The 21,685-nt window shown below is 32.6% G+C and overlaps 2 protein-coding genes across 3 annotated transcripts; both read right to left on the reverse strand.

Moving 5' to 3' along the window:
- Nucleotides 1-11,759: 11,759 nt before the first annotated feature.
- LOC115714159 (glycine-rich cell wall structural protein 1.8) lies at nucleotides 11,760-14,751 on the reverse strand. The gene is made up of 8 exons (XM_030642729.2): nucleotides 14,458-14,751; nucleotides 13,893-13,973; nucleotides 13,714-13,802; nucleotides 13,477-13,551; nucleotides 13,286-13,392; nucleotides 13,051-13,203; nucleotides 12,871-12,933; nucleotides 11,760-12,520 (listed from the first exon to the last, which is right to left on the reverse strand). The coding sequence occupies exons 1-8, from the start codon at nucleotides 14,578-14,580 to the stop codon at nucleotides 12,054-12,056; spliced, it is 1,158 nt and encodes a 385-aa protein (XP_030498589.2). The 5' UTR covers nucleotides 14,581-14,751; the 3' UTR covers nucleotides 11,760-12,053.
- Nucleotides 14,752-17,601: 2,850 nt separating this feature from the next.
- Nucleotides 17,602-19,750, reverse strand: LOC115714373 (F-box/kelch-repeat protein At3g24760). 2 transcript variants are annotated; one of them, XM_030643051.2, is made up of 2 exons: nucleotides 18,419-19,750; nucleotides 17,602-17,879 (listed from the first exon to the last, which is right to left on the reverse strand). In XM_030643051.2, the coding sequence occupies exon 1, from the start codon at nucleotides 19,594-19,596 to the stop codon at nucleotides 18,439-18,441; it is 1,158 nt and encodes a 385-aa protein (XP_030498911.2). In that variant the 5' UTR covers nucleotides 19,597-19,750; the 3' UTR covers nucleotides 17,602-17,879; nucleotides 18,419-18,438. The 2 variants fall into 2 exon arrangements, with proteins under 2 accessions (XP_030498911.2, XP_060970649.1); XM_061114666.1 differs by having other exon boundaries at nucleotides 17,602-17,889.
- Nucleotides 19,751-21,685: the final 1,935 nt, after the last annotated feature.

The raw sequence follows: 21,685 nt of genomic DNA on the forward strand, positions 1-21,685 counted from the left end.
GTTACCAATTAATTATTTTCAGAGATGGAATCATTAAGGGGAAAAAAGATACATCTACTAATTAAGCCATCCTAATGTCAACTTTAATTTTAATCGTAAAGTGTAAATCCATAACACTTTTATAATTGGGGTTTATTTTATAGAAGAAATTATATATATTGCTTTAAATTGGTGTATATATGTAGAAATATGATAGGTGTACCTAGCCTTTAATTCAGGCTCATACAAATCCTAGTGGACAAATTATCTTAGCTAATTAATTATTATTATTAGTTATTAATTACTATAATCTGTAAGATTTGTTTCACTAAAAAAAACTATAAGATTTGGATATATATTGTTTCTTTAAACACAAGTGAATAAAAAAAAAAAAAAACACAAGTGAATCAAATTATTACTAAGGAATAAGAATAATCGAAGAAAAGAAAATGCCCTTAATAAGAAATTCCACCATCAAACTAATTATGGGCCAAATTTTATTATTGGGATGATGTTGATAGTCCTTATAATAATCTTTTTTTATTATTATAATACAATTTTTTTCTAATAATATATAAGAATTTGATGCATCATGAATAATAATAATAATAATAATAATAATAATAATAATAATATACCACGTGTTGTGTGTGGTGGTGATAGTTTAGTTATTAGTATTTTTTTTTTTTAATTTAAATGTCTATATACTATAATCATGTAGTATTTTTTTTTTTTTTTCATTTAAGAGTTTGAATCTTAATGAGAGAGATTATGTTTGAGTACTCTTTGAGAGGTTACCTTGTGGCGGGACTACCCTTATTTGAATAGAAACTCTCAAAGTGCATACCGAGATAATTCAATTAAAGCATGAGGTATATAAGAATATTGCCAATGATGATATTCTTTAAGAGTCTCAAAAATTTCTATCTCACTTAAAAATATAATATATATTTTATTTTACCATTTTTTATTCTAAAATATTCTGATAATAAACACATCTATAAATTATTAAAATAATATTATATTGCTATTAAATATATATTAAATAATTAAATTTTCTTACTTTATAATAATATAAGAAAAAAAATATATATAAAGAATAATATTTTTTTAGTACTTTTTTTCAGACAAATGTCCATTAATAAATGGTAAAAATATATAATTCTGAAAATTACAAAATTATTAAAAGGGTAGAGAATTAGATAATCTTTACAACGTAAATCCATTTTGTTCATCAAACAAAAATAATAGAAAATATATAAGTGATATATGTATTTTTTTGACGTGTCAAACTATTTAATGTGGCACATGCAATGAACCTAGACACACTCTTGCCTCTTGGATAATATGGATATATACACTATACATGATATATATATATATATATTATATATAGATATAGTTTGTGTTTGTGATATACATGATGATTGATTATATTTATATTATTTGTTGTTGTTATTCACTACTCAGAGAGTAAAAAAATATCGACTGTAGGAGCTGTGCTGGGCCATGATATTTATGTCTAGAAACTTATTACATTGAATGTATTAGGCTACAAATTGTGTCAATATACATCAAATCCTTGTATGAAAGGAACACCATTATGTAAATATTATTATATCAAAATATTGAAAAAAAAAAGTTATTATTTTGCCAAGATATTTGATATCTAAGGTTCATAATCACCTATATTTGTTATTAATTAATTAATAATGTAAGAAGTGTCACTTTTAGAAATGTAATAAATTAACAAACACTTTATTTCATTTGGTATTTAATGTTTTAAAAATACATCCTTTGAAAAATATTTTTACTTTTCTAATTTTAAAAATAAAAAATTGATAAAAAATATTACAAACCCCACATAATATTATATTTTCCGTGAGTCAAACCATTTTTATTCTTTTTCCAACAAAAAAAAAAAACCAATTTTTATTCCAACAAGTACATTACACACATTTAAATTTCTCATTATATGCATGGAATAAGGACAATTTTATTTGTTCAAAAAAAGAACAATTTTATTAATGAAGAGGTAAAACTTCAAATAAACTTAAAAGGTTATATATGCATGCACTATATATTTAATAGGGCGATTCTACAATGCACCCTCTTAAAAAGAATGTACTGATACACCCTTGACTTGTTTCGGCATCTAGAAAAATTTTTTAGTCTAATTTTTTTCATATTCATGTACGTTATAGCTATTTAAGATAACCTACAAAATTTTGAGCAATTTCGAATAATTTACAATATAGAAAATAATGTTCAAACAGTCTATTTTACACGCGTATAAAATAAAATAGTCACGCGTGCAACACACTGTTAAACGTAGTTTTCGGCGTGTTATAAACTTTTTCAAATTTCTTAAAATTTTGCAGGATGTCTTAAATAACTATAACGTACATGACCATGATAAAAAATTTGACTAAAATATTATTTCGGGTACTAAAACAGATAAATGTGCATCAATATATCCATTTTAGAATTTCCCTATTTAATATTATTCTCAATAATATATATTCTAGGTGAAAGACATATGAAAGAAGAATGAATATGAATGTACATGTATGCACTCACCAGTAAATATGTAATCAAACCCATATACAAGAATAAAAAGTGGTAGGTGTGAGTGAGTGTTTACTTGTTGTGAATGGATGTCTTTTTCAGTGACAAGATGCAACTCTTTAAAATAATTTTACCAATCTTAAAGCTGCTGGTATGGAGAGGTTTGCTGTCCTAAATCAATTACAAATGAAAGATAGGTTGTTGAATTGTTCAATATATCATTACAGATGGTAGATGTTTTCTTTGTGATCAAGAAGATGAGAATATTTCCCAACGATTATTTGGCTGTAATTGCTAAAATGGTTTTTGTTTTAAAAAGTGCTGTTAGGATATAAATTGATTGAAGCAATACAACTTTTTGATCTTCTAAAAAAAATTAATTTTAGCAATATAAAATCGGTTAAATTTAACTTTTTAATTGAGTATATTTTATCTATTAAATCCGTAATAAATTATAGTTAAATAGAGATTTATATAATTAGTAAGATATATAAAATCTCAAAGGGCTTAAAGTTCATAAATTAACATAGCATATTTTATGAAAAATAATTGTGACATATTTATATTGCACACACTATGTACGTTGAAATGTATAATTAATTTCAACATCATAATTAAGTAAATTATCTATAGTAAAAATTAATGTGTATAAAGTATGTCATTGTAGGATTTTTACTGTTTTACTCTACACCAACAAGATACTTTAATATCAGTATCAAGGTCAAAATTGACCTTTCCAAGTCTAACTTAAGCTTTAGACTTAAACGGCACCGTATGACCAACACGACATCCAAACTTGTGTCGTTTGATCATCAGAGTTTTAAATACTCTGAGAAGGGTCTAGAAACCCTAACACTCAATCACTCAGCCTCACAAAGCCAAAAATGGAAACCCTAGCAGAGCAAGTTCTCTCTGAGAACTTGCTCGATTCCAAACCCTAGAAACCCAGAAAAAACCCAGAAAAACCCAGATCTAAACACACACACACATAGTTTTAGGTTTAGATGAATAAAAACAAGTAATAGGAAAGAAATCACTCGCATTTGTTTCGTAGTTCACCCCAAAAGTGTGGCTACGTCTCTGTCAAGCTCGTCTCAGAGATTAGCTTGATATCCACTATGATTCAAAGGCAAAATACAGACTTTTGGAGCTTCCTGTCACAAGGTTTTTGACCAGGTAAACTCGATTCTTTGTTTTTACAAGTTCTGTTTGATTTTCCTTAGCTTTTTCTTCTCGATCTAACTCTGTGTGTTTGTTGTTGTGCATGTACTCATCCCTTCTGTCTCCTCACCATGGGATCTGCATTTTCGAGGTTGGATCTTGGAGGTTTGAAGTCTTTAAACTAGTGGTTTATTCTTCTTTCTCTCTCTCGTATATTTTTCTCGATCCGGTTTTCTCGTGTTAGATCTTAGGTTATTTGCTTTGATTCTCGTTCTTATATAGAGTAGTATAGTCGGTTGATCAAGATCTTAGGAGTTAGTTACACTTTCGATTGTAACTAACTACTAAGATTTGATCCACTGAAAGAGGCTTCACCTTGGGGATCGTTTTGTTTACTTGTATTTTATTTCCTTTTCCGATGTGGATATATATCGTAAAGTGACCGGTTATAAGTGGATTTTAACCAACAATTTCCACCCGAAATCCTCTTATAACCGATTCGATGTTTGTTTGTTTATCTCCGAGAGTCTTAGCTTGATAGTCCTACTTTTAGTCTCCTTTTGTCGATTCTTAACAAGTTCATACAATGTATGAACTTGTTAAGAGTCACAATTTTAGTTCCCATGTCCGTGGGTTATCCTCGCAGGCACCTTTTCAATATCTATCTCTCCTTGTGTCACTTTGTCCCCGATGGTGTTGATACTTGATTTCTATGTGTTTTGTTCCGTCATGGAACATAGGATTCTTACATAGGAATATACGCCGTTCGAGTACACGCGTAGGTACTCCTTTAAGTAGATTAAGTTCTTTCATTAGCCCTTTTAGCCATATAGCTTCCTTTATAGCTTCGGTTGTGGCCACATACTCACTTCGTAGTTGATAGTGCCACAACAAGTTGAAGCCGAACTTTCCAACTTACACGTTACCTCCAATTAGAAAGAAATAGGCAGATGTAGATCTCCTATTGTCTCGTCCTGCATAGTCCGAGTCACTATAGCCTTCAATTATAGTGTTAGCTTTTGTCTATTGTAGGTTAATCCAACCTTAGTTGTCCCAAGTAGATAATTGAATACCCATTTCATGGCTAACCAGTTGAACTTTTCTGGATTAGCCATGTATTTGCTAAGTACACTCATAAAGAAATCCCAAATCAAAGTCTAGTACTTACCATTAAGTACATTACGGACCCTACGGCATTAGAATAGGGTACATCCTTCATAGTTTCAATCTCCTTCTCTCGTTTTGTGGCATTGTTCCTTAGAGTGTATACTTGACTAGTAATAGGTTGCTTAACAACCTTAGCATCCTCATTGAGAATTTATCTATGATTTTCTCAATGTAATCTTCCCGTCTAAGCACTAGCTTTCCTTTATCTCTCGTCCCTTAGTATAGAAATCCCAAGGATCTTGGTAGCATTTCCAAGATCCTTCATTTCAAATTCCCGTCTTAAGTAGAGCTTTAACCATATCAACCCTAGTCCTTTCGACTTATAATAAGCATGTCATCTACATAAAGTAGTACGTAGATGACATCTTTTATAGAGTCTCCTTTTTAGTACAGACATGTGTCATGGTAGCTTCTGTTGAACCCATGCTTTAACATAAAAGCATCAAACTTTCGTTCCACCGTCTAGGAGCTTGTTTCGAGTCCATACAAGGACTTAACCAACCCGTACCATATTTTCCTTCCCTTTAATCTCAAAACCTTTAGGCTGTTCCATATAGATCTCTTCTTCCAAGTCTCCATGTAGAAAAGCTGTAGTGACATCCATTTGATCAATTTCCATGTCAAACTGATTAGCTATAGATAGCATTATTCTTATGGTCTTGTACTACACGGTGAGAATATCTCATTGTAGTCAACTCCTTCTTTCCGTGTAAAACCTTTGGCTACTAACCTAGCCTTGAATCTTATAGGTTCACCTTCAAGTATCCCTTCTTTATGCTTGTAAACCCATTTGCGGCTATTATTCTTTTCCCTTTAGGCCTTAGAACCATTATCCGTGTCTTGTTTTTCTTCGTAGAAACCATTTCTGAATCCATAGCTTTAAACCATTTCTTAGCATTAGGTCCTGTCATAGCTTCTTCATAGGTTTGAGGTTCTGTACTTAGAGATTTCATAGCAGTCATGAAGGCATAGGCTATGTCTTCATTCCAGATATTGAAACTGTACTTAGGATTAGGTTTAGGTGTCCTCTTCTCTCTGTCTCTAGTTAATTGGTAGTCATCCAGAGCTTCAGTGGGCTGAACCACTTCAGTTTCATCTCCCTGTTGCTCTTCTCCTTCGCTCTTCTCCGTTGGAGCTTCGTTTGTTCCACCCGATCCCGATCGTGTTCACTTCAAACTGGGTTCCACCCGATTTATATCAGTTCTTCGTCATCTAGCCTTCCATAGAGTGGTCAAATCAGATAGTACATTCGCATGGTTAGTGTCTACTGCATCAGGGGGTTAGTTTTAAGTAAACAAGGAAATTCATTTTCTTTAAATATAACATCTCTGCTAATTATAGTTTTAAATCCACCTTTGTCTCTTAGCCAAATTCTGTAACCCTTAACTCCTTCAGGATAGCCTAGAAAAACCCCTTTAATAGCTCTAGGTTCAAGCTTACCAATACTTTGGTGCACAAATGCACTACAACCAAAAACTCTCAAAGTTTGAAAGATCTCGGTGGTTTACGGACCACCTTTCCTCGTGTGTTTTGAATTCAATAACACTTGAGGGACATCCGTTTATCAAATGCGGATGTCATAATCGCTTCTCCCCGTAAACCATGGACAAACCCGCATTGTATTAACATACATCCGGCTTTGTTCGAATGGTTCTGTTCATTCTTTCGCAACACCATTTTGTTGTGGTGTTAGCCTAATCGTTCGTGCCTTTGAATACCTCGTTTCTCGCAAAACATGTCAAATTCATTGTTGCAAAATTCCGGACACTATCATTCCGTCCCAGTTTTTAACCTTTACGTTAGTAAGATTTTCAACAAGTGTTTTCCAATGTTTAAATCTTTGAAAAGCATCATTTTTATTTTTCAAGGTAAGAAAATCCATACTTTTCTAGAAAAATCATCAACTATAGATAGAAAATAGGTATTACCTCCATGAGTTGGAGTCTTTTCTGTGGCCCCATAAATCTGAATGTATATAATCTAATATACCTTTAGATTTATGTGTCCCTGTTTTGAACTTCAGTCTATGATGTTTTCCAAGTATGCAATGCTCACAAAATTCCACTTTGCTGATTTTGTCCTTGCCCAGTAGTTGTTGTTCATTTACAATCTGTAAACCTTTTCTCGCTAAGTGTCCAAGTCTCGTTGTGCCATAGTATAGCTTTAGCATCTTCGTGATTTTGTAAAATGTTGTTCGTCTCAACGGTATTGTTGCTTCTAGCTATAGTTCCCCAATCATGTAGTATAGGCCTTCTTTCTTAACTCCTTTGATGATAGTCATAGATCCTTTGCATATTTTCATTTGTCCATCTTTGATCTTGCTTTCTATTTTTAAATCATCAAGCACACTTAGTGAAATTAGGTTTCTAGATAAATCAGGTACAAATCTTACCCGCTGAAGGATCTAGTGACCCCATCATGCATCTTAAATGCTACTGCCCTCGCTCCTTTAATTTCACAAATTTGGTCATTCCCTAGAATCACTTTTCCCTTAGTTGAATCCCCGAAATTACCAAAATAGATGTTATTAGTCATATGAAATGTACAACTCCGAGTCGAAGTATCCAATCATCTTTAAAAGATGATCCCGCAACATAAACTTCCCCATTTTCATAACAATCACCGAAATTAGCATTTTGGTGATCTCGTTTTGCCCTTAGGATTTCGGACTCGAATTGTAATCAGCTCTTTGTCCATTAAATTTGTTCTTTCTGTTTTTATTCAAGAAATAGCAATCTTTCTTGAAATGTCCAGGTTTCCCACAGTTGTAACAACCATCTGTGTCTTGTGGCCCTTTAGAATTAGATCTACCCTTGTTCTGTCCTCTGTTTGGACCCCTGCTATGGCTTTGACTCCTCCCTTTTCCATGCCAAGGCTTCTTCTGAGTAGATCTGCCTCTACTCGCATTTAGTTCACCATTGGGATCCACCATTCCTTTCGATTTCATCTCTAAGTCCTTAGATTTTAAGAGATGACCTCATCAAGAGTGATTGAGGTCCTTCCATACTTAATTGCCGTTTTAACTTCTCCGTAAGTTTCGGCAATGAATTAAGTATGATGATGGCTTGGTTTTCATCACTAAGAGCCTCATTTTCCCCGAGTTTGCAAGCTCAATGTGCATCCTCGAGAACTCATCAAGATTTTGATCTAAAGGACTTGGATTGGTTCATTTTGAACCCAAAAATCCTTTCCTTGAGATAAATCTTGTTTGTCAAAGATTTCTGTTGAAATTGCTCTTCTAGCTTTTTCCAAATCTTTGATGGAGTCTCTTCTTTATCTACTAATCTTATTATTGCATCTGATAGATTGAAGATTAGTATTCCAAGAGTGTTCTAGGTATTCTTCGTTGTATTTTTAGAAGTTCCTTCGGCCATTCAATAGGTTCATCTAAGCACTCCTTAGTAGTTTCTGAGCTAGAAGTGACCTAATTTTCCTTCTCCGCATTCCGTAATCCTCTGTACCATCAAATTTATCAATGTCAACTTTTATGTTACTCATTTTAATAAAAATTGATAAGAAACGTAGATAGAGTTTTAGAATTTCTCGCCTTTGTATTTCGGAATTTGAGTTTGAATCAATCTGATCTTCGTCGTTTCGAGTGTTGTTCTTTTGTCAATCTTTTCTTTCAAGATTTTCTTGCCAATTCCTTTACGATATTTTCCTTGAATTCGTTGATCTCCTTAGCCAAACCAAAGTTCGATACCACCGTAGGATTTTACCGTTTTACCCTACACCAACAAGATACTTTAATATCAGTATCAAGGTCAAAATTGACCTTTCCAAGTCTAACTTAAGCTTTAGACTTAAACGGCACCGTATGACCAACACGACATCCAAACTTGTGTCGTTTGATCATCAGAGTTTTAAATACTCGGTATAAGGGTCTAAACCCTAACACTCAATCACTCACCACAAAGCCAAAAATGGAAACCCTACAGCGAGAAGTTCTCTGAGAACTTGCTCGATTCCAAACCCTAGAAACCCAGAAAAAACCCAGAAAAACCCAGATCTAAACACACACACACATAGTTTTAGGTTTAGATGAATAAAAACAAGTAATAGGAAAGAAATCACCAGATTTGTTTCAGAGTTCACCCCAAAATTGTGGCTACGTCTCTTGTCAAGCTCGTCTCAGAGATTAGCTTGATATCCACTATGATTCAAAGGCAAAATACAGACTTTTGGAGCTTCCTGTCACAAGGTTTTTGACCAGGTAAACTCGATTCTTTGTTTTTACAAGTTCTGTTTGATTTTCCTTAGCTTTTTCTTCTCGATCTAACTCTGTGTGTTTGTTGTTGTGCATGTACTCATCCCTTCTGTCTCCTCACCATGGGATCTGCATTTTCGAGGTTGGATCTTGGAGCTGAAGTCTTTAAACTAGGGTTTATTCTTCTTTCTCTCTCTGTATATTTTTCCATCACAGTTTCTTGTGTTAGATCTTAGGTTATTTGCTTTGATTCTGTTCTTATATAGAGTAGTATAGTCGGTTGATCAAGATCTTAGGAGTTAGTTACACTTTCAGTTGTAACTAACTACTAAGATTTGATCCACTAGAGGCGAAGCCACCCTAGGACTGTTTTGTTTACTTGTATTTTATTTCCTTTTGCTGATGTGGATATATACTGTAAAGGGACTGGTTATAAGTGGATTTTAACCAACAGTCATAATTTTATGTTTATCTAGCAATAGCATTACTACTCTACTTTTTTATTGCAAAAAAAAAAAAAAAAAAAAAAACCATATTAGCATACTTTTTATTTGTTTAAAGAATATTTATTATCTTTTTATAATAAATATATCAAATTTTAAAATATGTATAACTATTTTTCAAAATTACAAACATAAATTGTGGAACGAATTGCTTTGTTAAATCTTGAATTTGGACAAGAATGAATCGTGCAAATTATACTGAATCAATCAAAGTTAAATCTTGAATACCCCTAAAATTACTAATCCATATATATTTTTTTTATTTGTTTTATTATTTTACAATCATTAATATTGAAGATTTAGAGAATATATACTTATTCTGAGTTGGATTGGTTTAGACAACTAAAAGCCTAAAAGGGCCTAATTTTACTTTTACAATTATCTTTATAAATTGATAAGGTGAACAAGGAAAGAACGTCGTTTATGTTATAATAACTAGGTTAATGCACGTATATAAGCTATATTCTTAGTTTTTAATATATTTTTAATTATATAATTAATTTTTTTATTAAATAATATAATTTTAATTAAAAATATTTAATTTAAGCGCTAATTATATATATAAAAATATATTATAATATTTAAAATTTATTGTTAAATATAATTTTTTGGGAAATTCTATAATGCACCTTTTAAAAGGGGTATATCGATACATCTCTATCTGTTTTAGTATCCGAAATAATTTTTTAGTCAAAATTTTTTTCATGGTCATGTAAATTATGGTTATTTAAGACATCCTGCAAAATTTTAAGAAATTCGAAAAAGTTTAACACGCTGAAAATTGCGTTCAAGCAATGTGTTGCACGCGTGACTATTTTATTTTATACGCGTGTAAAATAGACTGTTTGAACATTATTTTCTATATTGTAAATTATTCCGAATTTCTCAAAATTTTGTAGGATATCTTAAATAGCTATAACGTACATGAATACATCTCTTTTAAGGGGGTGCATTTTAGAATCACCCTAATTTTTTTATTGTTACGCTATATGATTATGGGTGATTCTACAATGTACCCCCTTAAAAGAGATGTACTGGTGCACCCTTAACTTGTTTCGGCATCCAGAAAAAAAATTTAGTCTAGTTTTTTTTTCATATTCATGTATGTTATAGCTATTTAAGATATCCTACGAAATTTTAAAAAATTCAGAATAATTTACAATATAAAAAATAATGTTCAAACAGTCTATTTTACACGCGTATAAAATAAAGTAGTCACGCGTGCAACACACTATTTGAACATAATTTTCGGCATGTTAAACTTTTCCAAATTTCTTAAAATTTTGCAGGATGTTTTAAATAACTATAACGTACATGATCATGAGAAAAAATTTGACTAAAAAATTATTTCGGATGCTAAAACAGATAGGGGTGCATCAATATATCCATTTTTAGGGTGTGCATTGTAGAATTTTCTTATGATTATTATTATTATTTTTCAAAATATGTAAAAAAATATGTAAATTGAGTAAAAAGATAGGACTAAGCATGAAATTTTGAAAACTAAAAAAACCGTTCAAACCGACCTACCGAACACCGTTGGTATCGAAACTGGTAGAACTGAAAACAAGAAAAGGTGCTAACAGTTAAAACCGCCATTGAACGGTCGGTTTTTTTTGGACAATAAACCGACTGTTAAACATGTATATTAATTTATTAAGTTTTTTTTTTCTTTATGTATTGTAGTTTCTCATAATATATAATAATATATTATTATTATATAATATTAAAGTTAAAAGAATAAAATAATAATTTTTGAACAATTAATTTATATAGTTGTAAAATGATGTTCTTATAGAATAAATTAGATCGGTTCAAACCGACCAAACCAAAATTTAAAACGATCAATTTTAAAGAATAAATTAGATCGGTTCAAACCGACCAAACCAAGATTCAAAACGATCAATTTTAAGATAAATTTTGAATTGGTCAGTAAATTTTCAAATTACACCAATTCAGACCAAAAACTAAATTCGACTAAACCAACCAATGGTCAGTCCTATAAAAAGAAATTTCCTTTAAATTTAAATTATAATATTAAAAAAAATATACACAATAAAAAAAATGTGTACTGAATTTAAATTTAGATTTAATATTTTGAAAAAACAAAATAAAATTAACCATTTCTTACTATAGCAAATATATAACATGTAAAGAGAAATATAAGAAGGTGCTTTTCAAGGAATAAAGATATGTGATATTAAGAAAAAAAAAATCTAGATACAAATATTGGCGGGAATATAGATGAAATGAATCAACAGCTTAAAACCAACTACTTTGCACTTGACTAAAAAACAACCTTTGCCCCACATTTCATATAAAAAACGCAAGAGGGAAACTAGAAAATAGAAACTGCTTTCCAAAAGCTCACATTTCACGCCTATTAAAAACAGTTAAACCCCATAAAATTCAACCCCCACAGGCCACAGGCAACCATTTAGCTAAAAGCAAAATAACAGACCATACTGTCAACCCTGGATCCCAACACCGCCCCCCCTTGAGCGGCCACCCATCCGTCCTCGCCCACGGCCATACCCTCTTCCCCCTCCTCCTCCTCCTCCTCCACCCCTTCCTCTATCATATCCTGTTCCTGTACCTCTTTCGTAACCTCCACCTCTTCCTCCTTCATATCCTGTACCTCTTTCGTAACCTCCACCTCTTCCTCCTTCATATCCTGCAACTTTTTCGTAATTTCCATTTCCACCTCGTTCGTATCCTGTACCTCCGCCTCTGCCTCCTCTTCCTCCTTCATATCCTGTAACTTTTTCGTAACTTCCTCCACTTCTTTCGTATCCTGTACCCCTATCATATCCGGCACCTCTTTCATATCCAGAACCCGTACCCCTTTCGTATCCAGAACCTGTACCTCTTTCAAATCCAGAACCTGTGCCTCTTTCCAATCCAGAACCTGTACTCCTTTCATATGTACCTGTACCTATAAGATAAGCAGTGGGTCAGGATTTTAGTTTTATTGATAAAGCATATTTGGATAGTCATACTTGCCAAGAAGAAGAAACTAAACTAAAGGACATCTTTATTGATCGGTAATGGAAATTAAGGAAAGAACTTGGAAGGGTATTGAAATTGAAACTATACACTGCCCATTACAGTTAATAGAAGAAGTCATCAATCAAAACTTCAAGTGAACACATCAAAATGAGTTCTTTCCTAGGTTTAATACTTTATTAGTATGCAATATAAACAGCCGAACACAACTATTAGTTTACAAAGCATCAATGAAGGAAACAGATTGCATGAATAATTACGGTTATAGAAACTACTCACCTCGATAACCTCGACCTCTGCCTCTTCCACCACCTCTACCCCGATTTGAATATCCACCATTGTCTAGTGAAAGTAAGCGCATGTCAAAAAACAAGATAAGGTTCGAAAGGAAATAATTTGGTAATCATTAACTGACCAATAAATAAATTTGAGCCCTCAAGATATTCAAGAATGTATTACCTTGGTAGTTTCCATAACCTCCTCCATAATTTCCATATCCACCGCCTTGATAGTTTCCACCACCATACCCAACCTGATAGTTTCCACCATACCCACCCCTATTCCAACCCCTCCCTCGTCCTCTACCACGGCCCCAACCTCGGTTATACGAATCTAAAAGCAAAGCGAGAAATTAAGAATATATAAAACTGTAGAAGCATGTTGCATGGATGAGAAAACATGTTGTTTGCATCACCTTCATTTACAGAATTATATGGCACACGAGGTTGCCTAGGTTGTTGCAACTGCTGCTGATAGTTTGGCTGTGGCTTAGACTGATCCCCTTGGTAAGGCTCTTGGTAACTGCACAAAAAGTTCATTTAGTCAGATGAGTTCAAAGCACACAAAAAGAACAAAGTTGATCAATTATCAAGCTGTAATGTATACCCAGGAGAGGATTTGTCAAGCTCTTTAGTTGATAAAGTAATTGAAATCATCGAGACATGACGAGTCATCTCCACACTGCATCAGAATTTTAACAACTCAGTAAACATAAAAAAAAATGAACAGAACAAAACCATCAAAATGTGTGACATGATGCTATCGCAGCAGATTACAGCAAAAAGAAATTTCACATAATTATACATTAAATTAAACATGGAAATACTATGAAACCACACTTACGGCACAAGACCCTCTTCAATAGGTTCCCATACGTCAGTTATGCTCACTGAGCTGATAGCAGTATCTTGATGCAACCTAGGAATTCTACTCTGTTTTGTATGAACAAATTACATATTAGTTTTGTAACAGTATAATAGAGAGATATGGAAAACTTCATCTTATTACAAGATTGTACTGACCTTTATAATCTCTGAAATGGCCACCGTCTTACTGATTGCCTGACCCATTGCTTTCAATACAATCTCAGCAACTCGTTTCTCCTAAATACAATATGAAACAAAACAGAGTGAGAAATTTTCAGTTCAAACAACAAAGCAAAACATCACCCCATAACACTAATCAGCCCCAATACCACAAGATAAACATGCAACAAATAACTAAAAGGCAAACAAGGCATGAAAACCCATAAAAGACACAAAAGAGAGATGAATACAAGAATCAACCAAACAATAATTTCCTTCTTCATTTGACTCACATTAAAAGCCTAATATTACCAATCAAATTACAATACACAGCTAACCAAGCAATTAAAGACCATTAATCTGAAAATATCAAAACCCAGAAACCAAAACTTCCTTCGATGATAAGTAATAATAGAAAAATCCACAAAAATACATAAATTAACAAACACGCCAAGACATAAATGCCAAATAAAAATATATATGTTCTGTACTGAACTCAAAAACACTGAAATCTATAATAATCTAGAACAGAACTCATCAAATGAAAAATAGTAAAAGGTACCTGGAGAAGAGTGGTCGCATAGCTGATATAGTTTCTGATAACACCTTGGGTGGTGATTCGGATTTCATTTTCATTGATGGGAGATTCGGGCTTGGGCTTCTCAACCCTTTGATACCTATCCATGCTTCAATCGATTGAGATTTTTTTTTTTTTAATTTTGTGTTCTTCGTTTGGAGAAAACCCTTAAAACCCTAGCAGAAGAAAACGAGAGAGGAGCGCGTGAGTGAAAATTGACTTAAGCGTTAAGACTCACCACATTCCTTAACATTTTGGGTCATTCTTCTTATATACCATGAAAACTCCGATTGGTTATGGGTTTTCCGCACAACGCGCCAACTTGTAGAGCGTGTTCTTCACGAACGATCAAGATTGCCTAACTACGTGTCAAGTAACTTTCTTTCTAACTTTTTTTTTATAGTAATTTTTTTGACAAATAGAATTAAGCATATTATTACTGTAAACCCCAAAAAAATGGGCTGACTTGTAATGTTTTTTTTTTTTGATGATTTTTGAATACAAATAATTATAATTTTTTATTACAATTTCTAAATTAATTTTTTAATCCGAAATTATACAGTGGAACATTTTTATTTTTCATTATAATATGAAAAAATGGAAAAAAAATATTATAACTAATATTATAATATAATATTTATGATACCATAAATATAAATTATATATTGTAATAGTTGATTAAGAAGTTGTAATAATAGGTATAATAAAATACTCTTCTAATTAGATTATACTTGTTTAAGACATTATACAGAGTTTGAATAAATTCACAATAAATATTTAATATTGTGAAATAAAGAGTAAATTGTCCAACAATAAAATAAAATAAATTGTTGTTCTATGTCTTTAACAATAAATTAAAATAAATAAACAAAAAATAACAAAAAGAAAAAATAAATTATATGTAGAAAGAAAATATTGATTATACTTTTAGATTACATTTTCTTTTGTAAATATAAATATTTAATATATTAAGTTTGAAAAATATATACTATGAATTAGTTTTATTTAATTACTTTTACAATATAAAAAATGCATTTATAATTTTTGAAATAAATATAAAAAAGTAGATTTTATTGAATAAGTTATTTTTACATTTGAAACAACATTTTATAGGCATAAGTGCGAATTTTACATTTTTCTATCCAATTCAATTCATACTTGATCGTGTAGATTGAATTAGATTGATTATTATATGAACATTCCTACTAAGAGTAAATAATTGGCCAAGACTCGTCTTATTTAAGAAAGCATCCCGAGACTGAGAAATAGCCGCCTCAATAAGCTTATTGGATTTCAATGTGGAAGCATATTATCAATCGTATCTGTCGGTCTCTAATCCTAATTTGCTAGCAGAGAGTGAAAGAAAATCCAACTCCAATCTTGAAGTAGGCTTAATGCGAGCTTCTAATCTCAAATGTCATCCAATCCTCGACGATCAATTCTCTTGGGCAATTCCAACTCTCACATTTCTCGTGGACAATATGACTCATATGGTGTTCGATAAAAATGCTAAAATATTATAGTGCCCCTTTTCGTACAAGCAACAAAGTAAATTTTTCATAAAAGCAAAATAAATATTAGAATTTGCACACTCTCTGCTAGCAACTTATGGTTTTGCAAAACATGCTCTTTGGTCAGACGATGAGCTATCCTGGTTCGAGGGGCTCCACCGCCGATATTGTGGTGTACTGCATTGTTAATCATGTGTGACTTTGTTCACCACGTCAAAAAAAAAATATTGGAATTTGCACACTCACTACTCATAACACATCTTTTCCAAACATCTGACTGGCTTCTTCACTCACATCATAAATGAGACAAAATAAATCAATCTATCTATACTTTTAAATTAAATCGACTCGATGCACTAAATAATAAAGAACAAATAAAGTAATTCATTTATGTAATAACTCATTAGAGAGATTAAAATGTTATTAATATATTCTGGACCCACTAATCCTATTGATGATCAATTTTCAATTCTAAGTCAAAAATGTTGCTTAAAACATTTGAAACCTCTATTGTTATATCTAGAACATAACCCTAATATAAATTAGACAATGACTCATGGCCTAAGGTATTTTAATATATTACATGATACTCATTCAATATGAGAAGATTATTATACTTTTAAGTGTAAATACTATCTTAAACTTTGTATTATGCAAAAGATACTAATTGGATCATATATTGTAAAATAACAAATTAGTCTTTTATTTTTCAAAGCGTTACTAAATAGTATCTTTAACTATTTTTTTTGTCAAAATGTAACTTAATAACAACCCAATATAGAGATTTTATGACAAAACTGATTATATTTTTTACATCTGTTCGTGCTAAAAATTAACTTCAAATTGATTATATTTAAAAAAAAAAAATTATCGAAAATTGACCCTAATTTAATTAAAACTTATTGTGTTTGTAGTGCATGAGGACATTTACTTATATTACTATTAGCATGATTACATTATTTGGTTGAACACAAAATCTAAATTAATTGAAGATTATTACTACGGAAGGACATGTTTCCACAACAATAAAATTTTCGAATTAAGCAAATAGAATGTAAAGATTAACATTCTTATAAAAAATAATACACCCTACCAATGGGTTGGCTTTCATCATCGAACCTCTCAATCATTTGTTTAGAAGTAATTGATGCTAACTCTAATAATTACTTTGATAAGATTATATTTTATAAAATATATATCAATAAAATAAGTTATGAATTAATTTAAGATGAAAAATATTGAACTTTCAACTTATTTCAAATTACATACTCACATATCAATAATTGTCATAATTTTGACTAAAAACAAGAATCTTAAAAAATATTAATTTTATGAGATTGGCTGTTGAATGAATCACATTAACAATCGATATATAATTGGATAAAGAATGTTTAGACAAAACGAAAATGCTTTGTGTCAAATAACGTTTTGAACTTTGAAAAATCAAAGATATAGATAAACATGTTGATATCAACAATATATCATTATTAACATAATGGAAAATGCTAGAGTTACCTTAAAATGTCCAACATCTACTAACTTGTTATATCACTATTAATATAATATTAGATAAGATAGAAAACCCGCTAACTACTCAACAATGCTCATAACATAAATATCAACAATCTTTTAGAGACAATTGGAATTATTCAACCAAGCTGAGCATACTTTTAAACAGAATTGACTATATCTGTTGAGAAATAATGCACAAAGATCTAATGACAACAGAAAATAGTATACCAAGTAGCAAGAACACAAAGTACTAGTCTTAGTCTCATGGGATTGATGACCAGGACAAATTTTGAAGAATTAAGTTTGTATAGAGATTACTTCACATGAAGACAACAAGAGCTTTTTATTCTAATGTTGGTTCAAACCCAAATCCATATCATGCACCTGTACAAAACTAACCAAAATAATATGAATTGCCTCAAAAAGAAGAAAAAAAGAAAAAGGTTTCAAGATCAACTGGCGGCAGCAGCATTAAAACATCCACAATTTACATTATTTTATTGTTCTTCAAAGCATACAAGTAAATAAAATATTATAGAGTAAACTTGTACTAATAAAAGCTAGACTAGGGAAGTTTATTTAATAATATATATGCTAAGGTAGGTAGAAACAAACTGATATTCATAATAAAGAACCTAATTCCATTAGTAAAAGAGTGAGTACTGAGTACAACACCTACTTGTCTTGGCATAGTTGTTAAAAGGAGAAATTCCATTAGTAACCAAAAAGTGCTTGAGATTTGATTCTAGTCATTGTTTTTCAAATGTAAAATTGACCCTTTTGATAGGCTTATGATCTGAGAAACATGAGCCAAAAACAAGACAACACAAAATTTGCATTCCTAAAGCTTATGGCAAAACAAAAGTTTTCCTTATATAAAGATGCCCAAAATTATAACATTGAAAAGGGTTGGATAAACTCACCAAGTAGAGAAGAAACAATATCAATCTGCCCTCATCTGAATCTGATCAAAATCTTCTTCTCCTCTAAGAATGTTGTGTACAGAAATCGTTGAACAAAAGCTAATGACTTTGTGAAATTTATTAACAGGGGAAGGCAATGGAGGGACTCTTCTCCAGCCACACTTGTCATCACCACCAGACTCATCTACAATCTCACAAACACAAGCAGGGTATTTCTTATGGTAATCCTCATTGAAAACATAGATAAGATTACCAAGTCCAACACATTTCAAGCTCGCAAATTTATCATCATCATCACTATCAAACAAACTGTACAGCAAATCCCTAGGCATAGCTCCAATTGAGCTGAACTCCATAGTCTTCTCATCGATTTTCCACAAATTAAACGACAACCCAACCGGCGTGTTACACATTCCGGCCAAGATTAGCCGGTCCTGGCACGCGATCAAAAACGAGAAAACAACACCAGGTGGCCTAAGGATAAGAACATCGCTCCACTGATGTTGGATCAGATCAAAAGACGAAACGAAACAAGAGTATATACCAAAGACATAAAACCTTCCCTTAAACAAAGCCGACGAGAGAGATTGCGACGAATTACCGGATCTGAAATCAGACGGCAGAGGTGGACAAATCTGCCAAGAATCAGAATCAGGATCGTAAATCTCAACCGCCAATCGATCCTCAATATCAACTAAGTTCCCAATGAATCTGACACCACCAACGACAACGAATCTGGGAACTCGTCGAGATTCATGATCAAAAACACCGACAAGAGGATTAATCCGCGAGAATCGAAGCGGAGAAGTGGATCGCCAAGTCCGTTTAAGAATCCTGGAGTAGGTGAAATTAGGAGCAGTGGTGAGAACGAATTTATCGAGTCCGAGGAAGCAAGATGAATTGGGTAGGTGAGGTGCAGGAGAAGCTCCGGTGGGGAGGCAGAACCAGAGATTAGATAATGGGTCGAAAGCGAAGGACTGGTTGTTCCTTGAAGAAGTGTTGTGGAGTCCGTAAAGGAAGAACCATGGGATTTGGTTGGTAGAAGAAGAGAAATTTGGGGATGAAACGATGTGGTACCAGAGTTTGCAGACAGTTGAAGCTCTGAGGAGAGTTGGGATTGGAAGGTAGGAGAGGATGAGTTCGGTTAGGTCTGGAGTGAGGTTGCTGAATTGTGCCATTGGAAGAGATTCAGAGTGTAGTGTGTGGAATGAAAGATATTAAATATGTGAGAAAGGAGAAGAGGAGAGAGAGTAGTAGTAGTAGGTGCGATGTATGGATGAGATTTGGTACTTGGTAGATACGGAAACTAAGTACGCAAATCACCCATTCCCTCTTTCAATTTGAACGACGGTTGTCTTTGTATTATTATAGGTCAAGCCAGGCCGGTCCTGAAACAAAGTGGGCCATAGGAACAAAAAAAATTTTTGGGCCCTTATGTTAGAAAAAATGTGGTATTTTTTAAAATTGGTAAAAAAAAGTATAATTTTAAAAGAGGAAAAAAGAATTTTTGGACCCCTGGGCTGGGTGGGCCCTAGGCACAGGCCTAGCATGCCTATGCCAAGGGCCGGGCCTGGGTCAAGCTATATGTTTAGAAAGTTAGAGGAGCATCTCTAATGCTGGTTCGAGTGCTCTTCACACATATACCTTCAATTTTCAAGACAAGTTTTGTTTAGGGGACCAATAAGTTTTATTTTCTTAGAGCATTTCCAATAAAGAATGTAAATTGGAGTGGTTGCTACGTGCATGTTTGGCATCATAACTAAAAAATTATTTTTTGTTTTTAAAAACAGAAATTTGTTTTTAAAAACAATTTGGCTTGTTTGGCCTTGTTTTTTAAAAACAGTTTTCAGAAAACAAAGTTACAAAAAATAAGAATTTTGAAAACAACAAAATGTTATTTTCTGTTTTAAAAACCACACTTTTGGTCAATATTGTTTTTAAAAATCACTAACCAAACGTGACTTGTGTTTTAAAAACTTCAAAAACTATTTTTTGTTCTCATTTCTAAAAATAATTTTTTAAAACAAAAAATAGAAAACAATACTAAACATGCTCTACATATCTAATGTGGTTTAATTTTATGATGATATTTTTTTCTTTCATTTTTTTATTAAAAAAAAGTTATTTTTACTTAAAAAATTATTAATTTAATTTGATATGAGACTATGGTGGGTAACTTTTAGAGTTGTCGAGTATTTTTTTAAAAAAATGTGACAAATCTTATGTGGATTGGAGAGAAATAAAAAAAAAAATAATATTTTAGGATATTGTATGTATTTTGGCAACTATAAATGTTGTCCCATATTACGCCTAAGAGTTTCTCTGGTTGTATAACTCCTTGTACCTCTCAGCATGATCCCTCTCCGTCTTGGCATCTGCTTTATAATTGGCCACAGTAGCATTAAGAGAAGCCTCAACCCTTTGCTTGACAAAAGCATCAAATTGAGCCTTGGCCTCATTCAGAGCCTTGACGATCTCTTCTCTTTTTCGCTTTGAGTTAGCACCTTCGGCCTTCAAGATTTCCATCTTGTAGGTTAGTTTGTTCACTAAAGAAGAACACCTCTTTGCCATCAGACTCGCCTATGGAAAAAATTACTCATGGTTAAATACAAATTAAGAAAATTGAGATCACAATCGGAACAAAGATCGACAAACTTACTACAATAGCTTGGCTCTTAAGGCAGTCGAGCATGAAAGTTGGATCTCCATTGGTCATGGAAGCAAATTTATCAGAACCCAACCTGCTACAAGTTACTCGAATTTGGTCCAATAAATCTGCCACGAACGGAGAAGGATCTAAACCCACTCTAGGCCTAAGATTCTCAGTGACAGCTGGACGGTCAAAAATTGGGGGAAGAGGCTCAGTCTTTCTTGTTGAATTTGTGAACTCTGCCCCTCGTCTAGTTTAGAGCTTTGTGGTTCTCCTCTTCGCATCGTCAAACTCTCCATTGAACCTCTTCACAAAGAACTTATTAGCTATATCCAACTGAACAAGATCTTATTCTAGCAACGAGGAGGGCAAACAGGCAAGATGACCCTTAAAGGTGGAAAGGGAGGAAAGTTGGTCCCGTCTCTGGGCAGTTGAGGAGGAGGAGCATTGAATGGTTTTGGTGGCAGAGGTTGAGAGCTTGTGATCTCCCTACCAGAACGAGTAGTCCGCCTACTTAGTCTCTCAGTTTCCTGAGATTCTCCTTCCTTCTGCCCAGATGACTTTGAGCTTTGTCTCCTAGAAGTAGCAAGCTGAAGAAGTTTGTCTTTGGCTTCCGC

Source organism: Cannabis sativa, chromosome 4 (genome assembly GCF_029168945.1).
Source record: "Cannabis sativa cultivar Pink pepper isolate KNU-18-1 chromosome 4, ASM2916894v1, whole genome shotgun sequence".
In the NCBI taxonomy this organism is placed as follows: Eukaryota; Viridiplantae; Streptophyta; class Magnoliopsida; order Rosales; family Cannabaceae; genus Cannabis; species Cannabis sativa.